Raw genomic sequence first — 22866 nt, 5'->3', positions numbered from 1 at the left:
TGCCATTATAGGCAGTAAATGTGGTGTAAACTCTCCCTCTGTGTCTTTTTGAGCCATTGCAACATTTTGGCCAGTCCCCCACATACTTCTCCCTGTGGGCTTCTGGCCCTGCTTCACTCGTGCTCCTCAGGACCAAGGTCAGCTAGATAACACTGGCACGGAGCATTCATCAACTCCTTGCAGGAGATCTGACTATAAACGGGGAAAGAGAGTACAAAGAGGGAGTTTTTGTGGCGTAATCTTTTTATTTTTCAAATAGAACCCTAAAATAAAAAAAAGGATCATTCATTCCCTGACACACCTTTCAGAGTTTTCTTTCTTTGGAGTATCACAAGATACGATCGAGTAAGCACACGCAAACGTTTACACCCATGGGAGATTTCCACAACACCTCTTTGTCAGAGGCTTTATGCACCTTGTGTGTGAAATCACACAATCAGACACTGTGCAGCAGGTCTGCAGGAATAACATCTGTTTTTAATCATCGCACCTCCTCCACTGACCATCCACTGCTTTTAATAGCATCTGCCACCTCTGCATGAACACGGTGACACAAACAAGAAGCACAAGGTAAATAGCGGGCATGCGCTGACCTCCCGTTGAATGGGTTTTTTTGTGAAGAGGGTTTTGTTTTTGGGGGTGCTGAACCCCAATAGAGGGAACAAGTGGTTAGAGGAATGGCGCCAATGCTGGTCTAATCCAGACTGTTGTGGGGAGGAGGGGGGGTTAAGCCTCTCGGACAGAAGGCCCTGATGGACCTGTCTCTGATCACGGCTGATAATGAGTCGAGCCAGACAGAATTTTACACTCCGTCTCGAGTGCAGTGGCAGAGCGTTAATCAGACCAGCTAATCAGGTCTGAGCTCTTTTTACAGTGTACTCCTCAGCATCATAACAGAGCTGTATTAAACAGGCTTAAGTAACAACAGGGGCCATCTTTAGTTTTTGTGTTGCTCCTCTGGTTTCAGCAGATAGGTAGTCGTTATGAAGATGCTAAAAAAAGTTCAAATTTCATATCAGATTTCAGAGAATGGAGCTGAAATGTGTCCAGCCTGTTTAACCTTATGCCCTTACATTCTTTTGGGGGCAATTAAGACCATTTGCCAAAGAAGCAGATGCAGCCTGAGAAGCTTCTGTTGAGGACTATTAGAATGATTGTCCTCTCAGTAAACTACCAACCAACTGTGCTGTAGTGATACAGAGGAAGCAAAAGGGTAATGAAATACCAGGTTTAAATTCTACACTATGCAGTTCACATATTGGCAGTGGACTGACTCAGCATTTTCTAAACATCAACAGCTTAGAGACTCCTATATCTTCATCCTCTTGTTCAGCATGCAGCTTTTCAAATCCATGTGCTTTGGTATATTAACATAGAAGACCCGTTAGCATCAGTAGTTTAACCACTTTCGTTTTTGGGAATGCAGACCTATGTACAAAGCATGTAGAAAAAACACAACCAAGCTTTGAATAAATGCATTACACCCAAAAAATATGGACGACAGCTTCATTGTCTGCCCCACCTAAAATATGACACCTTCCTTGGGTCATTGACATGACGTGCATATTTTTGTGTCCGAATCCATTATTTTCTTTTTAAATAATTAGTTATTTTTAAGATATACATCATTTGATTCTATAAAACCTGCTTATTTTCAATACAATCTCAGTACATTCAAATATTGAGATTTATTTTATTTTTAAGTATCTTAAACCCTGAAAATGTCAGGTGGCGCAACCGTCCGAGCAAGTGAACTGACTTAAAACACTTTTAAAAAAGTATTTTAAGAATAATAAATTCAAATTAAAACACCATGGCATGATTTTACATATACGAGCTTTGAAAAAAACACAATTTCATAAATATCAATAGTTTAAAGGAACCTTAGTTTATTTAAAAACTTTTGTCCAGCAATTTGCATGTTCTCTCAAATGTAAGAGTGGCACCACCGTACTCATGGACCTTTTATTTTGAAAGGAAGTAGTTATAATGGACTTCAACATATGAAATCATTCAGAGGACCCCAGCTAATTGCCATGGCTGAGTTAAAAGGTTTGTAGATGTCTCTTAAATAATAATAGAAAAGCTTTTATCAGCTCTGAGGTGTACGGTAACACTTTCCATGTCAGGTAGTACAACCAACCTAAAACTGTAAAAAATATATTTTGTACCTGGCCAATAGAATGCAAAAATACTAATATATTGTTAATTAAAAAATATACTCACAAAATGAAAAAGTGTAAAGCACTGTAACCACTCTAAGGGATACTTACTAAAAGTTTTGGTTAGAATAAATGATAGGAAAGTACATGCATTTGGACAAATATCTGGTTGCGCCACCTGATATATTTTGGGTGTTCAAGTTAAGAAAAGGGTAAAAAAAAAAGAGTTTAAACACTTAAAAAAGCTGTTTAACGTACAAGCCTTGTTAGAACACATTATTCCAGACACAAAAATATGCATTGCGACCATTCTGGAAATACTTTAAAAAAACAAAAACTTTTGAGGCTTATTTGTCAATGACCCATTTACTTGTTAGGTTACTCATCATATCTTTGTCACTGGGAGGAATTGTTTTGGCATTCTTTTGTTTTTTGTTGACACCAGGGATTTGTTTTTGTCTTCAAGATGACGCTAAAATTAAGTCATGTTTGTGGCAGTAAGTACATTAATGAAAAGCAAAGCCAATGTTACCAATTGGGTTAGTGCAATGCACATGTAAACATTTGTTTTGATGCTTAATTTCTCTCTCACATAGTTGCATCCAAACTGCCTTCAGTTTAGATTCATCTTTTTTAGACTCATCTATTTTTGATGGATTGGAACCACAGCCACAACTGTTCATAATTTTAATATATTGGCAACAACATTCCAAGCTTTATGACCAATAGAAATGCTGAGCAAGCAAGAGGGCTGTTTCCCCCCTGCTGCCTCTCTCTCTGCACCTTTGCTTTGCAAGTCTTTGCATGCAGTCCAACATCTGGACTCCACCTTGGGCCAAAGGTATGAACCTCACTTCAAAAGGCAAATGCAGAGACCGAAGCACACCAGGATGATCTTACCACTGACAGTACCAGCTCCAGGCATCTGGTTCAGACCCGATTTTGATCTCCTGGGTTTTATTTCCAGTAGGCCCCTCTTTGGTTAAGGATAGAAGGAAGGAGAGTGGGTGTTGGGTAGAGGAAAGCATGGCAGCTACTTGGATAGGAGTCAGAAAAAGTCATGTTTTCAATCTTTAGGGTACATTTTCAACAGATAAAGGGAGTAGGCTGAGTACGCTGAATTTTCCATTGTAAACAACATGACAGAGACGATATGGAACACCTGGACTTATGCATAAGTGCACAGTGGGAACGTATATATTCTGGCTTCAGCAACTAATGGAATCAGTCATAAATTAGATGATTTGACAGAATAGGAGCATGAGCTGCAATTTATCACAGCACCTCCACCTCAGGTTGATGTAATCATTTGTCTCAACTGTAGCTCAAATTTAGCATTTGTTATCTTTCACTGTATAAACTAGGGCAGGGCATTGGCAAGGATCTCACGATGCATCAAGACGATAAGATAAGATACGACAGGACTTGACACGATGCAATATGATAATATTTGATAGGATATGATACGATCGGATAGGATTGGATATGATACAATATGATTGGATAAGAGAGGATAGGATACAAGTACAATATCATACAGTATGATACGATACAATATGATGTGTTGTGAAACCAAACGATAGAAAGGAGAGGAGAGATACGATCGGAATAGTTAGGATTGGAAAGAATAGGTTACGATACGATATGATATGATACAATAGGAGAGGATACAGTATGATCCAACAGTAAAGGATATGATACAGTACGGTGGAAAGTAGTGGAGAGGATATGACTGGACAGGGTAGGGCCATAGACTGTATAAAATATGGACGTAGTGTCCGTGACGTCACCCATCTGTTTCTGAAGCGCTGTTTTGAGGCCAATCGTCGGCGGCAGCTGTCAAGCGATTGTGACGTAAAGAGGTGTGCTTTGAGCCTCCTAGCCAACAGCTACAGTGTTCCCACCTGTCAATCAAGTCAGCTGTGCCTCTCATTGGAAGACTCGTAATCTCAATATCTTCGAAATTGCAGCGTTATAAAAACAACAAAACACTCGTCTTTTGTACCAGGCTGTAAACATGTATTTCTGCTTTAAAGATCTGCTTTTTTGAATTGGTGTATGTGGTTTCTTGTACTTCCGGAGCCAGCCTCAAGTGGATCCTCGATGAACTGCAGTTTTTAGCACTTCCACATTGGGCTCATATTTTTAGACCGGAGGTTGCCGGCCGCTTGAGTAGGACACGATGGAATAGGATAGGATACGATATGAGAGGAAACGATACCACAAGATACGATACGCATCGTGATACTTCGCAATGCTATGTATTTTACTGAAAAGTGGAGTTTAAAAAATGAATGTGTCATTGAGTCAAAACTATTCAACTTAAAACTTATTTAATGTATTGATGCAAGGGGCGGTGAAATCAATGAAGTATCACAAACTTAAGTATCAAGATACATGTATCAATATTTTAGCACAGCCCAAGTGTTTCCATGCAACCCAGCTATTGCTATGTTTAGTTTAGCTTGTGGGTTTATACTTTGCAGTTCAGTGTCACATGGTGGCTGACTTAACAGGTCCTTCAAAAGCCTGAGTGGTTGTTACACCTTAAACACCAACAGGCACTGTTGTTTATTGACAGTAGGAGCTGGTGGAGTGTCACGACTTATCCCATATGGTTGACTGAGTCATCTCGAGCTGAGAGGTCATGACTGTGTGTGAGCTCTGTTTCTTATTGTGTGTTCTAGAGGTTAAAAACAGGTCAGGGTGGTCAGAAGTGGATAATGAGGAAAAAGCATGCAATACCAGGAAGGGAGAGGGGAAAGAAACAATGATGCGTAAGAAAAACAAGCGTGAGTGATAAGCAGAGAGGTCAAGTACAGAATAAACTGTATCTGACAGTGTTTACATGACATGATGTGTTGCAGATCATGTTTTCAGGAAATGCAGGAGCTTAATTAAACTTCAGATTATTACTGATTATTTGTCCTCTTTTTCCACAAACACACAGGCCCATAGATAGAGACACACTTCTCTGGGAGAGCGGGTGTAATAAATCTTGGGCTCAGTAAAGGAGCGTATGTGGTCCTCTGTGACTTGTTAATTAGGCATGAATAGGATAGCCATTATCAGGCAAACGGGCAACCTGACACTTGACAAAACACAGTGATTTAAAAGCAGCTGAATTCATAGCTAGCAAACAAAGCTGCAAAAACAAAGTAAAAGCATCCTGCCTCCTTTCACTGACATTAGATTACATGTGAGCTCATGAGTGTACGGCAGGATGCAGAGGATGCACGACTCTGATTTCTCCGGAGAGAAGAAGGCCGTCTTTGTCTGGGTGACCACATGCTTGAAGCCACACACACACAACCACACACACACACTCTCAGATATACGCCCCAAGAGGCTCAATTAGACCTGGAAGGCCTTTTATTTTACCTCACGAAGGACGCTCTCTGGAGGAAAACCAGGTTCATGTGAGGACGTGTCAAATATACGGGCGTCCTGAAACATGAGCATGGCTTTGTGCAATGAGTCTACATTGATGGATGCCCTCTTTGTGTTTCGCTATGGGGAGATCCTGTGTGTTTGATTAACTAAACACTTATTGAGATATTGTGGGAATCTGTAAGTGTTCCAAGCTGCAATGTGTCTCACTCTCAATGAATTGATACTAAAGAGCGTGTTCGGGCAGATCATAGCTCTGCAGCCCCGTCAGCAAATACTTTGCATGTGTTTGTTTGGAATGAGAGACAGTGAGCAGGATGGGGGGGAGAGACTGTACGTGAGCACAGACTCCTGGGTGTGTGCAAATCATTGAATGCATGACTGGTAAATGATCTGCCAGCTTTGGTCAAGTCTGGACCTTTAATATTATGTAACACTTTGACTTGAAGGCATGACTAAAACCACATGAAGTACCATGTCAGGAAAACATACAGGAAAAACAAACATCTTCTGTAGAGTTCTTAATATTACCCTGAGAAACTTACAGAAGAATACTTTGTAATGATGAATACATAGGCACTCCTGAGAATTGGTGTGTTCTATAGGGATAAGGATGGAAACTGGTTTAAGGCCCAGTTTGGCATTTTCAAAACCCCAAATCAATAACATTGGAGCTTATCATTACTGCCTCATCAGTCCTACATTGTAATGTAATTTTTCAAGTCAAGTCTCTTTATTTAAATCCAATCACCGGTACACAAACATACCCCAATTCCAAAAAGTTAGCACACTGTATAAACATTATTCTGAAATTGTTTAACTATTTGCTCACGCAGTCTCTCACAGAGTGGTCAAACTCTTCCTGTTTGGGAGACACAGCCGCTCTAGTATATTCTTTTCATACCCAGTCATCTTTTCTAACCTGTTGCTAATTAATCTCAGTAGCGGAGAGTTATTCCTCCAGGTGTTTCTTTAAGCATTTAACAACTTCTCCAGAGTTTTGTTGTCCCTGTACCAACTTCTTAGAAACATGCTGTTAGCATAACATTTAAATTTAGCTTTTTAAATTGTTTTTATAAACTATAATGATTTTCAATTTCAACATTTAGTATGTTGTCTCTGCAGGGTTGAAATGATGCAAAATATCAAATTCTGTTTTGATTAACATTTTGAAACAGCGTCACAACTTTTTGGTATTTGGGTTGTTCCTCAATTATCTAATAAAGTTTTCAAATTAAATTGAATTGAACTGCCAGCCATCAAATGTATTAAATATTAACCCTCATGTGATGTTGCGGGTCAAATTACCCCTTTTGAAGTCTATTTTGATTATATATGCCTTCAAAACCAGCTAAATGCAGCAAAAAAATCATGTGACAGAAGAGGTGTAGTGTTCATTTATCAACATCACTTAATAAAAATAGAAAATTCTAAAGGTAAAATAAAATTAACAAAAATCAATGTCATGTAAAACTATTGTATTTATATTTAGTGCTTTCCAATCTAAATAAAAAAAGTGTTAACATAAATTTTAATGAAAAACAAGTGAGTTATCCTCATTGAGTTAAAAATTAGATTTAAAAAAATGTGTATTGGGATTTTTTGGGGTTCTGACACTTTTGGATAGTTAAATATGCCCCGGGTCAAATTGACCCATGAACATTATTGCTGTTCCAGAGAAGCAAACATAACAGAAGGGTTAAAATACACAAAGAAGAGTTTTGATTGTTAGTTGCCTGCAAGGATGGCTGAACGGGACGAGAGATCAGAAGTTTGGCTCCTTTTTACTAAAGGAAAAGATAAAGAGGAAGCAAAATGCAACTGTGGGACAAAACCTCCATGGCCAAGAACATCAGCACTGTGCTTCAAATTAAACCAAAATGCACAACCTTTGGCTGTCTTTGGGGCTGAAAAAACTGAGGCAGTTTTCAAAACTTCCTACTATACTAGCAGTACATTCTGATTTGGCCAAAATTCAGCATGCAGTAAGTAGTATGTATACAAGAGCAAAATCTGCAGTATGCCAAAACTCCCCGGATGTCTACTGATTCAGGGAAATTTCACAGTATGCATCGGACCAGTCTGCGTCGCGTACTGTTTCCCACAATGCACAGCGCTCGTTCCGCTTTTTCTTTTCTCTTCTTTTTTTAACGGGGGGAACTCAGTTTTTGGGTGCTGTGAAATTCCATATAAACTACTTCTTAACTTTTTAAATCACAAGTGGATGCTAAAGAAGCAGTTTCTCTATCAGCTACGCCGTTGTTTACTTCCTCTTTCCGAAACTGGAAATTCAGTAACGTCAGGCCCAGCATACTGCAACACAGATCCAACAGAAAAGTCATACTACATACTAAATTCAAACGCAGTATGTAATAGGCAGTACCTACTGCCTACTATATTAGTAGGTAGTATGTAGCAGGCCATTTCGAAAGCAGCCTAAGTCCACCTGCAGGATAGTCATCTTCCTCCTTCACTAAAACCTCCCATGGAGAGCGCACTCAAAGGGTAAAGCAAGCCCCCTTAGTTAATACTGGTGATCCAGTGTTGTTGCGTTGAGTAAAAGCTAGATAGCTAACTGAACAAGGCGATTGAAGGTTACACTGTAATGAGTTAATGATTGGGTTAGTAAAATGACTAATAGATTAAGGTAAATACAAACGTATCATGATGTACTCACTTATAACATTAAGAAGGTTTTGCCCAGAAATTTAAGTAAGTATAGTTGTTTAAAGGAGGAATTTGTTTACCCGTCCATACATTTTTTTTTTATTAAGGAAGGAATTACGACCTGTTTGATTTCCCAACATGAGCTCTGATCATCTTATAATATATCATTATCATTAAAAATATATAATATATGAAATTAAAAATACAGATGCAAAGATTTTGAAAGAAAATACTTCAATTTATTTCTCAATTACTAAAAACCCTACTAAATAACAAAGAGGTATCGATTGTGTTATCGATAAAGACTTGGATTGTTAAGGAGTCCCAATAATGGTATCACCATTAAAGCAAATTAAAATCTGAATTCCTAGCTAGAGGGTCTGCTGTGCATATCTTGTATAGGTTTTAAGGATCCCTAAGGGTAAAGTTTGGTCTTATCTCCTCGAGACAGAAGTGTCATCTGTCGGTCTTCAGCCACAGCCTCAAGACGAGGATGAGATCCAAGCCAAGATTTCAAATAAGGATTAGCGGCGGAGCTGCTGTTTTAAGATAAACCGTATTTTCTGGAAACTTTAAAGAGTTTTAAACTTTTTTTCAGGGATCTAATTTTCCACTCACGCTGCTGGAACAGTGAGAAATATTTAAACGCCACGAGTCTTGCAGTGATCCTTCACTCTCACACAATCTCTGTCTGGCACAATGATGCACAAAAAGCACACATTACAGACAATGAGTTTCCCTGGGTGTGGATTGTGTATGTGTGTGTGTGTGTATGTGTGTGTGTGCGTTTGTATTGTGCTGTTGAATAGTTTCAGATGTGGGGCGGTGTATATTGCATTGGATGGAAGAGCTGTGAGATAGAGCAGAAAGGAAAGAGAGCCGGGCAGTACAGTTGTGCAGAGCAAGTGCTACAGGGGCTGAAACAACAGAGGAGGAAGAGACCCTGTTTCCTGTAGAGCGGGGAGTTTCCAGTTTCACATGGAAGTCACTTCTGGAAGGAGACTGTCACTTGTGTAATATGGTAAATACAACATGTATGTTTTTTTAAGATGCTGTAGATCACTGTGTAATTTTGGACATGACTACTATGCTTATATGCGTTTTAATTTCCTCCTTTTTTAAGAGTGGTGTGAGAAAACCAGCTGAAGACAGTGTTTTCTCCTCCGCTAACTCCCATTGGCTGATTTATCTGATGGTTATGCAAAGTTGACTCTAGTAACCTCGCTCTTTCGGAGGAGGGCTTGATGTCTGCCGGTGATAACCGTGACCGACTCATGTATGCGTGAGTGGATGAAATCAATTGGACGGCGTAGCTCATTTGTTGGAAATGTCACAAGTGGTGGAAGAGATAGTCATCTTGCCTCCTCTCTGCACCGGTCAACAGGCGCAGCATTGTGTCTTTTCTGATTACGCACTTCATTTGCGGTCTGAGTGACAGATCTGCTTGATTATATTTTACTTGCCAATGTCATATTGTATTAATGAGATGGCAACAGTTCTGTTTCTGTTTATTTCTGGTAACATCTGACTACATACGTGTGCAAAACGGGCTTTAACTGCCATAACTACTGCACACAGTTTCACCCTCGCTGTCAGCTCTGACTGTGTGGATGCTATAAAGTCATCCACTTTCAACACGCCAATTAACAGGCCAGGCCCATCTCTGAAAGGTCATCTGGGGATTTGGATGAAGGGATTAGAAGAGGAATGCATCAGAGGAGGGGAGGCAGAGAGGGATGTGGTGGCAATGAATGGGAATGGATGACTGGGGGGATTTTGGTATAATGTCATTAAGGCTGGGGGAGACAAAGGATGATGGCCCGTCCACAGACAGCATACGGACTGAGTGCTGACTGGTTGATTGACGGGGGCTTTATACTTCAAAGATGAGCAGAACTGCTGTGACAGAGTTTTAGACTCAAACAGGTGTTTTTGATGAGCTCTTGTACATTGGTGCTATCCAATCTCAATGTTCTCTCTTTTATTTTGACATAAGCAAGATCACTTCTGATTTAGTGTTTTCTGATCTGCTGATCGGCAGAAGTTGGCATCGTCACTGTGTATTTGTTCATGAATTCACTTGAGTCTGGCATTTTGACCATCACTGTGTTTTCTTGGTACCCAACATTACCATTTATGTACGTGCTCTAGCTATTACTACCTAGCCATCTTGTTTTACTGAACTCAAGGGACAACTCTTAGACGATGAGGTGGACACATGTTGTTCAGTCTCTATCCTGAATGAAAGTGCAATGTGCAGCAACTTGTAAATCAGCAATACCACGCCCTTAAAGCTGCTGTTGGTAGGAATGGTGTAAAAAAACATTGCTTTTTGTCTGCTAGGTTTGGAGTAAAGGTCATAATTCCCATCCATACTGATCGGTAAGTGGAGTAATTTGAGACGATTGCGAAATCTCTGCATTTTCCAATGCCTTTGTATCAAGCACTGTTATTATTCCCCTCGTTAACGTTATGACGGACCAACCATAGCTAATCTCCTAGCCTCTGTCCTGATTGGTTAAGGGGCGGCCCCTACTACGTCCTCTGATTGGTTATGAGTCCGGCACTATCACGATTGCACTATCCGATCTGTATTGGGGGGCTAAGAGGAAATCTGGTTGGGAGGGAAAGTGTTGACATTCAAAGTCCCTCTCTCTGAACAGATGTTTACTCTGTGACTACCAACAGTAGCTTTAAGTATACCCTTCTTTGTCATCTATTTAACTCCAGATAGAACAATATTTACAAAATAAATATTATGCTACTTTAAAAAAAATCTTAAAACCAGTGATAGACACCATAATCACATTAAGAAAATGTTTATTTAGGACAATAAATCAACTGAACAGAAGGCTCATTTTCTCATCTATTTTCATGCAATCATATTTTTTTCTTCAACCTATGCAGTTGCCCCCTGCTGGCCGTTAGTGAAAATAATTCTGCATTAGCTTCACTTTTGGAAACCAAAAAGCTACCTCCTCTCCTCATAACAGTCTAAGAGTGTGCTCAAGGACAAAAATACTAAAAGCCTCCTTCTTAAGTTTGAAATCTACCACATGAGGCTGTCAGCCTGAGTGCTCTAAGAGGAATAACATGTCAAAAAAAGACAAGTTAAGTAAAGGGTTAGCAGTCTGCAGAGCCACTGTTTGTTTCTGTGTTTCCCACTCAGATCAGTCCAGGTAATTACAGTTAGCTCGATTTCCGCTCCCCAGCCAGAGCCGAGGGCCAAATTAGCATCTTAAGTGGAAAGATGTGCTCAATTCACCGGAGTTTGTGATTAACGCCACACAATCTCCCACCTCCACTCTCGTGTTGACATTCTTCGACAAGACAATAAGGACGGAGTGAATGAAACTTGTTTGTCTGGTTACTTGTGTGTGTATTGTGTACATAAGAAATGGTGTGTGAATGCAGGTTGTTGTAATCAGACTGTTGTTAGAAGTAAATATATCAACATTCGTAAAAGCTGTCTTTGGCTTTCTTGCCTAGCTTTTAAAACTTGCCGTGTGTTGTGTGATGCAGATTCCTCTAAGTGAAAAAGATGACCAGGAGAACGAGCTGTACTTTTAAGTGGAAGCCAGCTTTAACAAACCAGGTGATGATACAGCTAAGTTTGCTGATTTTATAGTAATATAAGCACCAATCAGTGGGCTTTGTGTTGCTTTAGACACGCTGACACGTTTTTTTTAGGCTGCATTTAAATCACAATCAGTCACACAACAGGCTTCTGGTTGAGCTGCCATTATTCTTAACGATTGTGATTCACCTTAATCACGCCATCTCTGCTCAGCATGTCAACATGTCTATCAGGTGCGAGGTCGGGCTGCAGGATACTGCTCATTGAAATCATGCAGCATTGTCCCTTTAGTTTGAAAGGGCCCTGTGATACGCTGAACAAGAGATGGCTAACAATGAAAAGCACTCTGTACATGCATGCTCACCAGGTGTGGATACAGTGGGAAGTGAACTGCTTGCATTGTAAGAGTGCTGAAAAACCTGGAAGCATATATCAAAGTGATGAAGAATTGAACATTACATTCAGGGGGAGGGGGAGGTAGAGCGTACAGCCTAACCTGATGGGGGTGAGCTATAGATATAGGTACATTTTTATCCTACTTTCTCTTTCCTCATCATTTTTCTGTCTCTCTGTTTATATGTGGGTATGATGGGCTAGCATGGAGGGGGTTGTTCCTGGGACAAGGGAACTAAAGGCTGATTTTTTTTCAACTTCTGCGTTGCCCCTACGCAGCAGGGGCTGACGCGGTCATGAGCACCACATACTTGTGCGTCGATGTGTCCGTGTCGCACATAAATTCCCCGCCGAAACACTTGAGGGCAGTGTGGTCTCTCTGATAGCCATGTTATGTTAATCTACAGCTGACACATGTTGCTGTTTATCATACAGACATGATTACATGAAGAATAGAGAGGAGGAGATGAAATACACGGCTGATGTGCGGCTGATGTCCAGGATCCCAGAAGTGCTGTAAATGTGGATAACACAATGCCGGCGAGCGGACCAATCACAGGGCTTGTGGTTTGCGTCGATTCTATGGGTAGTTACATTTAGAGGAGGTGCACGTCAGCTACGTGTGTAGGCCTCTGCGTAGGTACAGGAGCTACAAGGACCCCTGGCGTAGGCTCCACCATAGATTCGATGCAGAAGTATAAATCAGCCTTAACTGCTGAGCCCCCCCAAGGTGTTACAGGCCTAGCTTGACAAACCTGTGACAGGTAGAGCCCACTTGTTACCCCTAATGATTTTTCAATAGAATCACATTATGCCTTGTGTTTACTTCAGAACATATATCTCAGAAACAAACACACACATGTCTGAGCTTTCTGTTTGTGTTTCTTCTTCTGCACACTGTTTGTCAGACCACTGTTGCAGAAATGGTTTCAGGATGTCCTGGGTCCGGGTCAGATTTTCTGGAACAATGGCCTGACTCACTCATGCACACACTCATGTCTCTCTTTGTATCACTCTTTCTCTCCCTTTCTAACACACACATTTAAAGTTCTTCCTTTTTTATCTGCAATCATGGTTGTTTTACCTCGAATTACATATGACACCAACTAAATGTATTAAAGATAAGTATAAAACTTAAGAGACACAATGTAGTGCCCTTTGTGTTTGTTTGCTGCAACAGAGCAGTTTGCACTCCAGAGCACAGAGGAGGCAAATTCAATTAAATTATTTATAGACCTGCTGTAATATACTCGAATCATGGGGAGTATTTGACACGGGTCCTATAATATGAACAACCTTCTGTCATTGGCTATAATATCTCAAAGACAACATTGATTTTCTTACTCTTTGACACATTAAAAACTTATTTCCAGACACAAATTTCTCTTTTCATGACTTTCTAACTTGTCATATTTCTGTATATCAGCTAATGTCATTGTCTCACTTTCACATTCATCATGTCAGAGTCAACTGTCAGAGCAAATGTGGCGTTTAGAGGGAGCCGCTGCTGAAAAGGCAGAATCACAGGCTGTTTGGTTTTGACCGAAGCCGGAGAAAATCACAAGGGAGGAATGTGTACTGTAGGTGTGAGCGGGTTAAGGCAGGTTTTATGGTGCTAATCAGCGGTTAGCCTGCGGTTTTCACATCTGGACTCTGAAGTGGGAAGTGGTTTACCCAAAGACAGGAAGTGGCTTTTGATGCAAGGCATTCTGGCAGCAGTGCACTGACACAAAATGATGATCTTTGCATGCAGGTATGAGAAAGAGGGTGAGGGAAGGACAGTGGAGTTCATCTGAGCTAACTAAGTGTCGACCTTTGGAGGGGACACCTCATTTGTCAGATGTGGGCTAGTGTGGCATGGTTTAACTTAATTACTCCTTCCCACAGGGAGGCAGAAGGTCTCATTTGCAATTTCCTCTGCGTTTTATGTGACTGCTTCCACTATCTATCTTTTTTTCTGTTGGGTGATTCTTCTTAAAGCGGTCACATTGTGTCTATTCAAACAGCATCCTGAAATTTGGCAAAAGTGGAAAGCTTTTAATTGGCATACTTTCAGAAGAACTACAACTTTTAAAAGAAGAAATAGCCCAAACTTCTTCTCAAATTAAACATTTTTACTTCACAAGCAATAAAATACACCTTGTTTTAACTGTATGCCCTTTGACACTACAGATTTATAACCAGCAGCCTAGCTTATGGCGGCTAATGTTAGCACATTTAAGAAAGCTATCAGTGTGTACAGTGTGATTTTTACCTCTCCAAAAAATAGCAAGTCATTGTTGAGCAGTTTAATGATAAAGATAAAAGAGGTTGGCAAAACTTGAGCCCAGAAAGTTAGCTTATTACGGCTAGCTCAGTGTGGCACATACATTTGAGGCTGGGGAATACAGCTAGCCTGGATTTGTCAGTGTATTATTGCAGGGGATCCCAAAGTGTGGGTCGGGACCCCCTGGGGGGTCGTGCGACACAAATGGGGGGTCGTTAGATGTCTTCCAGAATTTTTTTTTCAAGTTATCTAAAAATATTTTCAATTTTAAATATCTTTTTTTAAATGTATCTTGTTTTCTTATGTTTATCTTCCTTTTTATTTGTACTGTTAATTTTTTTTTATCATTTCTTTATTATTATTATTATTTATATAATTTTTTTATTATTTTGTTCTTCTTTGTTGGTTTTGTATAACTTATATATAATTCGTTAACTTGTGGTGAACAAAGAAATACTGAAAAAATGCAATAAAAAAGTTGAATGACAAAAGTTATCTAAAATTAGTACATTTTACTCATTTATAGTAAAAGATATCGACAAAAATAGTAGCTAAACTTTAAATAAAACCTATATTTTGGGGGTCAAGGGCTAAAAAGCTGAAAGGTTTGGGAACCATTGTATTATTGAACCTAACTTTGTGTAAGATAATGTTCTGTGTATTTTTCAAAATCTCACTGTCCTTTTTAGACTCCATTCTATGACATTCAATACTTTGTGAGTGCTAGACTGAACCTCATTATAGTATATTGACTGACATTTGAATCAAATCAATTTTATAAAATAACATTCCACATTGTACAAGTGCCAAAACTACTACCACTACTTTCTTTTTTACAATTATTTACCATCCTTTATTTACTATCTGATGGCTAAAGTAGTAAATGTATTCATAAAGTATGTTTCTTCATGCAATGAAGACACCTATAAAACATGGTAGGTATCATTGCTCTTGTACAAGGAAGTGTTTGAATACAGTTTCTCCGTCCTCCACTTCGGAAATTCAGAATATATTGGATTACACTGCCAAACTCACTCCGACTTAATAACTATGTACAGGTGATGGAGGAAACCAATATGAGTCAACATTCCCAGGGGTGACTCAGTAGCATATGAGAAGATAGAAGAGCAATGTAGGAGGCCTGTTTGACCCACCAGTGATTATATGCTCATAAATCATTCACTGCCCAGGTAACATTACCCAACACATGTGTGGTTTCAGATGGCATGTCAACTCCATGTGACCCTTGTGTGTGAAAAGGTGACTATCGTTATGTATTCATAGTAGAAGGGCACATTTCTCTTCATGTATTTTTAATCTGTGGTCCTGCATGCTGAGTGTATCTTAATGGTATTACAGGAGGTGAGTGATGGCTCAGCAGTTCTACCTGCTGTTAGGTCGTTGTGAAGGTGCATTGCAAAAACTATGGGATGCTTTGCCTCAGCAAATATTACACGGTGAAGATTGAAAATGCTTAAATAATATTGAAATGACAAAAAATGTAATTGTTGGAATAAGTAAGTCGAGAGGTAAACGTTAGACTCAAAACAAGCTTCTAAGAAGATGAGTGAACATGAACTCAACACTCTTTGTTGGTTCTCTTTAAAGCTGTTGAGATTCATTTGTTCCCATGGTTCCTCTGTTTTCTTTCATGACCATTTTCTTTTTTCCATTTCATCTTCTGTTCGCATTTCTGAGCTGTTTGCTTTTGCTTTTCTCCTCTTCTCCTTTTTCTCCCATCAGTCTTTACAGGACATGCTCTCCTCTCTTCACTCTGAGCTTGACATTCAGAGGTACTTGATGAAAATCCAATTGCCCCACAGAGTTAGTCAGCCTTTTTTTGTCTTATCTGCATCATGCCATTGTGTATGTTTGTGTGCCAGAGTGTGTAGCTATTTTTGCATCTTTACTAACATCTGCTGGGTGATCGTTTTCACAACCCTTGCACCCCCATGTCTCTTAGCGTCTGCCCTGTGTGTGCCTGCCAAGAACTCTTGGCTGCAAGGCTAAACCAGTTCTGGCCATGAAAGTCAACTGCACTTAGTTTTAAAAGCGTAATTTCTTTATTTGTCTGTATGTGTGAGAATTCAAAAGAAAGGAGCAAGTGTGCTTGCGGGTGAGCTCAGGATAACCTGGTGGACCTTGTATCTCCAGCTGCGTTTGCTCCCCAGCACATTATATGTCTGCCAGGGAAGAAGAGCATTTCATAAAGGGCCCAGTGTTCACTGACCTCTCTGTTTTCCCTGTGGAACATATCAGCTTACAGCACTGCACAGTAGCTCAATGGGCTCTGTAGCCTTCTCACACATTGTCTTATTGTAGCTTTGGCTCGTGGATGCCACATCATGCTGGTCAGATTACAGATCAGCTAACTGATGTTCAAATTCTGACGACACAACTCTTTATCTTTTATCAGAGCTTAGGAGAAGTTTCTGCACTCACGCTTCTGCTTTAAATCTGTTTAGCGTGTCATCATACAGGGCTGGAAATAATTGAAAACTTTAGTGCCCTTCTAGTATCATTGTCAAAACAGCATCCTCATTCTTGGTAACCTTTAGTAACAAGACATGCTTGTGAGACTATTGTGAATTGCATTAGAAGTGTGAGCATGTATCATTGACACGCAGTGTGACTACTTTTGCATGACTGCAGTGTTTTGGTTTATTTATGAGCTGGAGTCAAGCTCAAAGTCAACATCAAAGGGGCTTGGGATTTTGTAAGTTTGAGATTGAAATAGAGTGGTTTTCTACTACCAGTGTGGTGATACTGGGTTTCCTTACGTGCTCCCAAGTCATATAGCTAGCTGGGAATATTGGATACCATTGCAAAGAAAGCACGTACTGTTTTTTCAAAGAGTTAAAAACTATAATTGTATGTAGTTTATACGGTTATGTTAATTGTTGTGTGGCCTGGCTCAGTAAACTGGACAAAGTTGAGCTGAGCTCCCAGAAACAGACTGAGCTAGCATAAGCATCCTCTGCTAATGTGCTTATTCACTGAATAGTGCATTTGAAACGCCGACTCTAAATATCAGTCAGTTTTTTTGCATTGTAATCGATTTAAATTCCATTTAATTAATAAAACAAACAAACATATGTTGTCTTTAAATTACTGCTGAGTAAACATTGTTTTGCTAGCTGTTTTGAATGTTACACCCTCTGCTAGCACGTTACATGATAATAACCTTAAAGCTAGTTTTTCTTTGCCTCTGTGCAACATTTATTTTTAGTGTAGTCATTTTTTTTATGTGGTGTAATGTAGGCTACTGTTTAAACAAAGAAGGGACAGATTGATTGAACATAGGGTGATATCTGTCCATTGAGAGGTTTACTAACTCATAACTTATCCACATTTTTTTTATCTGAAGCATTTACTGTAATGGAGTTGATACTGGTACTGAAACAGCCATTATTCTATTTTTCTTAACCCTCCTGTTACGTTGCGGGTCAAACTGACCCTTTTTAAAGTCTATTTTAGGCAATGTATACCTTCCAAACCAGCTAAATGCAGCATCCAAATCTGGGCAGCATGTGACAGAAGAGGTGTCGTGTTCATTTATCAACATCACTTCATCAAAATAAAAAAAATCTAGATTTAAAATAAAATAAACAAAAATCTATGTCATGTAAAACTATTGTATTCATATTTAGGGCTTTCCAGTGTATATTAAAAAACGTTTTAACATGAATTTAAATGAAAAATGAGTGCGTTATTCACATTGAACCATGATCTGTGAGGATTAAAGAACACCAATGGACTAAATCTTGATTTAAATGGTTAATAATGGAGTTAAAAATTTGATTTTAAAAAATGTGTTTTGGGAATTTTTTGGGTTTTGACACTTTTGGATAATTGAATATGCCCCGGGTCAAATTGACCCATGAACATTATTGCTGTTCCAGAGAAACAAACATAACAGTAGGGTTAAAAGGATAGTGGTTTTGTATGAGATACTTGTCAGTCGTAAGTGTTTCCCCACAAGGGATCCTGCTCAGCTCAGCCTCTTCATGAAAACAAATCAGAGTGCTAAAACCAAACTCTCTTTTTAAAGAGTATTTTTAACACTCATGTATTTACTATTATGTTTTCATTGTCTCATCCGTAATTTGTTTCGTTTCCATATGTTTCCCCTTCCAGAGCAGAAGCCCAAAGCACGGTCCACAGTCCAGCGTCGGCGACCAGGTGGACCACCTGTCTCTGGCCTCCCTGGAGTCGTTGGACACCATGTCTGAGGCCGACGCGCCCTCTGCATTCACCCGCGGCAGCCGGATTCGTGCAAGCCTGCCTGTGGTGCGGTCAACCAACCAGACAAAGGACCGCTCTCTAGGTACATTTTAGTTAATGACAAGTCAATTTGTCAGAAAAAAAAAGCCTCATCTGAACTTGTTGAACGTTGTTGACCACAAAATATGAGCTGTCAATCAAAGCCCTGTTTTTCTCTCTAAATCCCAAAACTGACAAAATTTCCCACAGAGAAATCCTGATATCTGCTTTATTAAGAACTCATTGAGAATAAGGCCCTATCTCATATCTTTAATTGACTTTATGAATAGACTGAGGTGAAAGTGATTTGACATTAATCCTTTTCGATAACCTACATTTCCCTGCTCTTGTTGTATTATCTCTCCTTAACTTTAAAACCCTCTGAAATAACTCCAAACCAGACCACGATCTCACCGTCTCACCTTGTTTAAGTCTTTCCCTCTCGCTCCATCTATCTTCTCCACATTCTCTCTCCCTTCCTTCCCTTCTCCACCTCACTCGCTGCTCTGTTTTAATTAGAATTAATTTCCTCTGAAGTGAAAGATTAGGGAATCCATCCACAATATGCCATCGTGTTATTGACAGGATTAGAAATGGGTCGTCTTATCAAACACACATGGTGCTTCATTTGCATCCATATGCAGAACTGCAGGAAGTTGTGAAGAATTAGGCTGCAGCATTAGAGTGAGAGTGGTGGAAAAAGTTTAAGAGCGCTCACAAAGTGAAGAGTCTGTATTTTTTCTTTTAAGGAGGATAGTCTTCAAAGGTAGCTCACAGCTCAGCTTGGCATCTGCTTCTGGATAATAGCAAAGCGTCTTAGTGGCACGCCTTTTGACCAAAGTGAAAATGAATGAAACTACGGGGTGCTACTTCTAAACTTTGTGGTGCAAGAAACACATCTTGCTCTGCTTGTGGAGCATAAATGCCAAATGTGTAGAAAAACACCTCTAAAACATGCTTTAGCAAGCATCTGTGCAAACACACTCTGCACGCATACGTGCTCTGTCTCTCTCTTTCTCTCTTTCAAAAACATCAGGACAAAGCATTGTGACAGTGGGGGGTTATGGTGTGATGAAAGGGGAGGAGAGAAAAAGGGGCACCGCTAAACTACAGTGTCCCTCCCACAGACTCTCACACACACATGCACACACACACAAACACCAAGGCACACACTTCACTAGGTCCCAACGGACATTTGGGGCTTCTTTGTAGGGCTTAGTATCTTCTGTGTGTATCATAGGAGTTGCGATTTCTTCCAGAGCCTCATAAGACTCAGCAGAAAACAGGAAATCCCTAAAACTTCAAGTGTGAGTATCAGATTTAATCTAGAATGTTGGATGAAGAGTATTGTGTTTCTTTGCATTTATTCTGTGGTTCTAATAGAGTATATTTCTGCTTTAATGTTGCACTGTAAACCTCCTTAGGTTTTTCATGAATGCAGAGAGATACTTATGCTCATTTTTTACTTTAGTGTCTGGCGAGACAAAATGTGGAAAACTTTTTTGCTGTGCCCATTTGGTCAGGAAACCAGCTTGCCATTTGCTTCCAATCCTGAGAGAAAGCAGGCGCTCAGGAATGCACAGCTCTTTGTTCGGGCCAAACTATTCAACTTTCATGCAGCAAAAAAAAACTGATTTTAAAAATTCAAATCCTCATAATGCACACATTATCAATGGCACTTTTGTCATCAAACCTTTCCTGTTTAATTGCAAACATCTGCATGAAAAACTAGCCAACCGTTACACTAACTGCTCTCAGGGGAAAGATGAAGTTATTCTGCAAATGGGCACTTTGTTAAGTTATTACTACCTCGAAAGCCAGACAGACCCGAAAGCTATGATAGACTCAGCAATTTTATTTCCTGGATTTGCCCTCTGCCTGTCTCTCTCGGTCTCGTGGAGCACGCAAGATCTTGTATACTGTTTCACTCAACATCTGGTAGCTTTTACTGCTTTTTACTCAGTCCTTTTATGGAGTTACGATTACCAAAACCATGCATCTTCCTCTTCAAACTATCTCCTTTTCACCCTTACAAACTTAAAGTGACTCTGACACCAAGGATTTATGTGTGTAACAACAAATCCTCTCCCCATGCGGTGACATTCTCATTAAAATCTGATGAAATATCACATATAAAATAAGAAGAGGAACATAAACTTAAGTAACTGCTTTGTTCTGTTTAATAAAAGTTATATTCTTGCAACAGATGACCCCTATTAAAATCAGTGCTGTTCAAAGCAATGAATCAGAGACCAGAAATAGAAATGTGTTTTTTTTTTCTTTCCTCTGGCATTGTTTACACAAGTGCAGTGTGGGTGTGTCCATAAATTTGTGTGGGAGACATCTGTTTTTCTAAAGCACAGTACAGAAGCCACACCCAGGGTTCAGAGGTTCAGGCTTTGGTCTTTTTGATGCACAGCTTGTGCAGTTCCACCCCGGGCACACAGCCCTGTGGCGATATTCCTGTCCCAACTCACTCTCCTAGGATCAAGTAATCCAGAATATACAGCGTGCTGTTCTCAAACGTGTGACAGAAGCAGGAGTTGATTGGCAGGTTATTTCAAAACAACATGTTTTACAAGCTGACTACTGACAATCAACCTGAAACCACCACACAAAAGTTTGTATGAGTTCAAAAGCTTGGGGAAAAAGGATTCATTGTGATGACGCACTCAAAATAAAAATAACTGGAGGGGCAGTTCACCATCCACATATTCAGGAAGTGAAGATGATTAATGTGTTATATGTTAGCACACATCAAACGCTGAATTTTTGAGACCTAGGCACAAAACAAAGGAAACTGAAGTGGTTTCAGATAAAGTTAACTATTGAGCCGACATGATAGAAGATTTTCTGTCAATACAAACGTTATATGCAACCCCCCTCAAACTTATTGTATTAACACTGTTGGGTGTAAGGAATACAAACAACCTGTGAGATCAATTTAATGTAACTGTAATGTGAATGAATAACAAAAACAGGATCTATGGAATTAAATATGATTTTTTTTTTTTTTTTTGCTTGTTGTGTTTTTATTTATGTATTTATTTTTATTTTTGGGAATTAAGATTACTTATTATTTAAATCACATAATGTACTGATGTATTTAGACCCTTGCACACTCAATAAAAAAAAATAAAAAAAATGTTATATGCTACCATAACCAATTAACTATAATACAGAATATTCACCGTATTATGTTGTCATTTTACTTACATGCGGCTCACTATCTGCTAAGCTGTGATTTTGTGCTTTAAGTTCTTCACACAGTGCTGAAAGTATTAGAAACAAGGGAGTAAGACTGCACCCTTTCAGACAAATTAAAAAAAAAACAGTCAATCTGTCAAGGATACTTTTCTTGGATTTGGGTAGAGTACCTTGCTTTTATCCATCATCTCCTCGGACAGGATTTGGGCTGCTGTAAAGGCTAGCTGGCTAGCTGGCAACTGAGTCTTCTTCTTTTGCCCCTGATGCTTCTGCTTTGTCTGTAAACTATGAACCAATTAACACACAGTATTACTGTATGCTCATTTTTGGCACGATATCAACATATCATTTTATTCACAGTTATTCTCTTTTTATTGAGATATCTTATCATTATTACACTTTACAATACCTCTTCAAAAGATGAATATTTCTTTATTTTTGTAGTAAAACAAAATCCGTATAAAGTAGATAAAAAAAGAAAAAACAACATAAAAAACAACAACCTGATAATAGGATGTAGTTAACACATCTAGTGAGAATTTACCTTTATGAAAATATATCCAAATACCTCAATTATAAAATCAATATTCTTTTTTCAGTGATATAAATCAACTGGCCCTTCTTTAAATTACACTTTAAGGAACAGACATAAGCCAAGAGACAGGACCAGAAGAAAAGTAAATAAATAATATAAGTAAAGTAAATAAGATAAATAAAGATAAATAAAATACAACATAATAATTTAATAAAATAATAATTGTGATGATAATGACAGCGATAATAACATTCACAATACTGACGATATAACATACATTAACAATATGACCATTTCATTTTTTTTAAAGAATGGAATCATCAATACCGGTTATTGCGACAACCCTAATAGTTTTCATTTACCCACATACTGTAAAACCTAGACACAAATACCAGTGTGTGCCTAA

General features: G+C 39.2%; 1 protein-coding gene across 14 annotated transcripts in view; it reads left to right on the top strand.

Annotated features, from left to right (window-relative positions):
- Window positions 1–22866, top strand: part of si:ch211-285f17.1 (sickle tail protein homolog) — a 117899-nt gene that overhangs the window by 67456 nt on the left and 27577 nt on the right. For 13 of the 14 annotated variants that reach the window (XR_004634530.1, XM_034706492.1, XM_034706502.1 and 10 more), the window contains one exon: window positions 18593–18782. Coding sequence is in view for 13 of the 14 variants with exons in the window: in XM_034706492.1 (XP_034562383.1) it covers window positions 18593–18782 (190 nt within the window). In the remaining variant the exon portion in view is untranslated. Of the gene's footprint in view, window positions 1–11741; window positions 11815–18592; window positions 18783–22866 lie in introns of all 14 variants that reach the window. The other variant, XM_034706493.1, reaches the window with a different exon arrangement.

Source organism: Notolabrus celidotus, chromosome 17 (genome assembly GCF_009762535.1).
Source record: "Notolabrus celidotus isolate fNotCel1 chromosome 17, fNotCel1.pri, whole genome shotgun sequence".
Classification (NCBI taxonomy): domain Eukaryota; kingdom Metazoa; phylum Chordata; class Actinopteri; order Labriformes; family Labridae; genus Notolabrus; species Notolabrus celidotus.
This window is presented reverse-complemented; position numbering and strand designations above follow the sequence as displayed.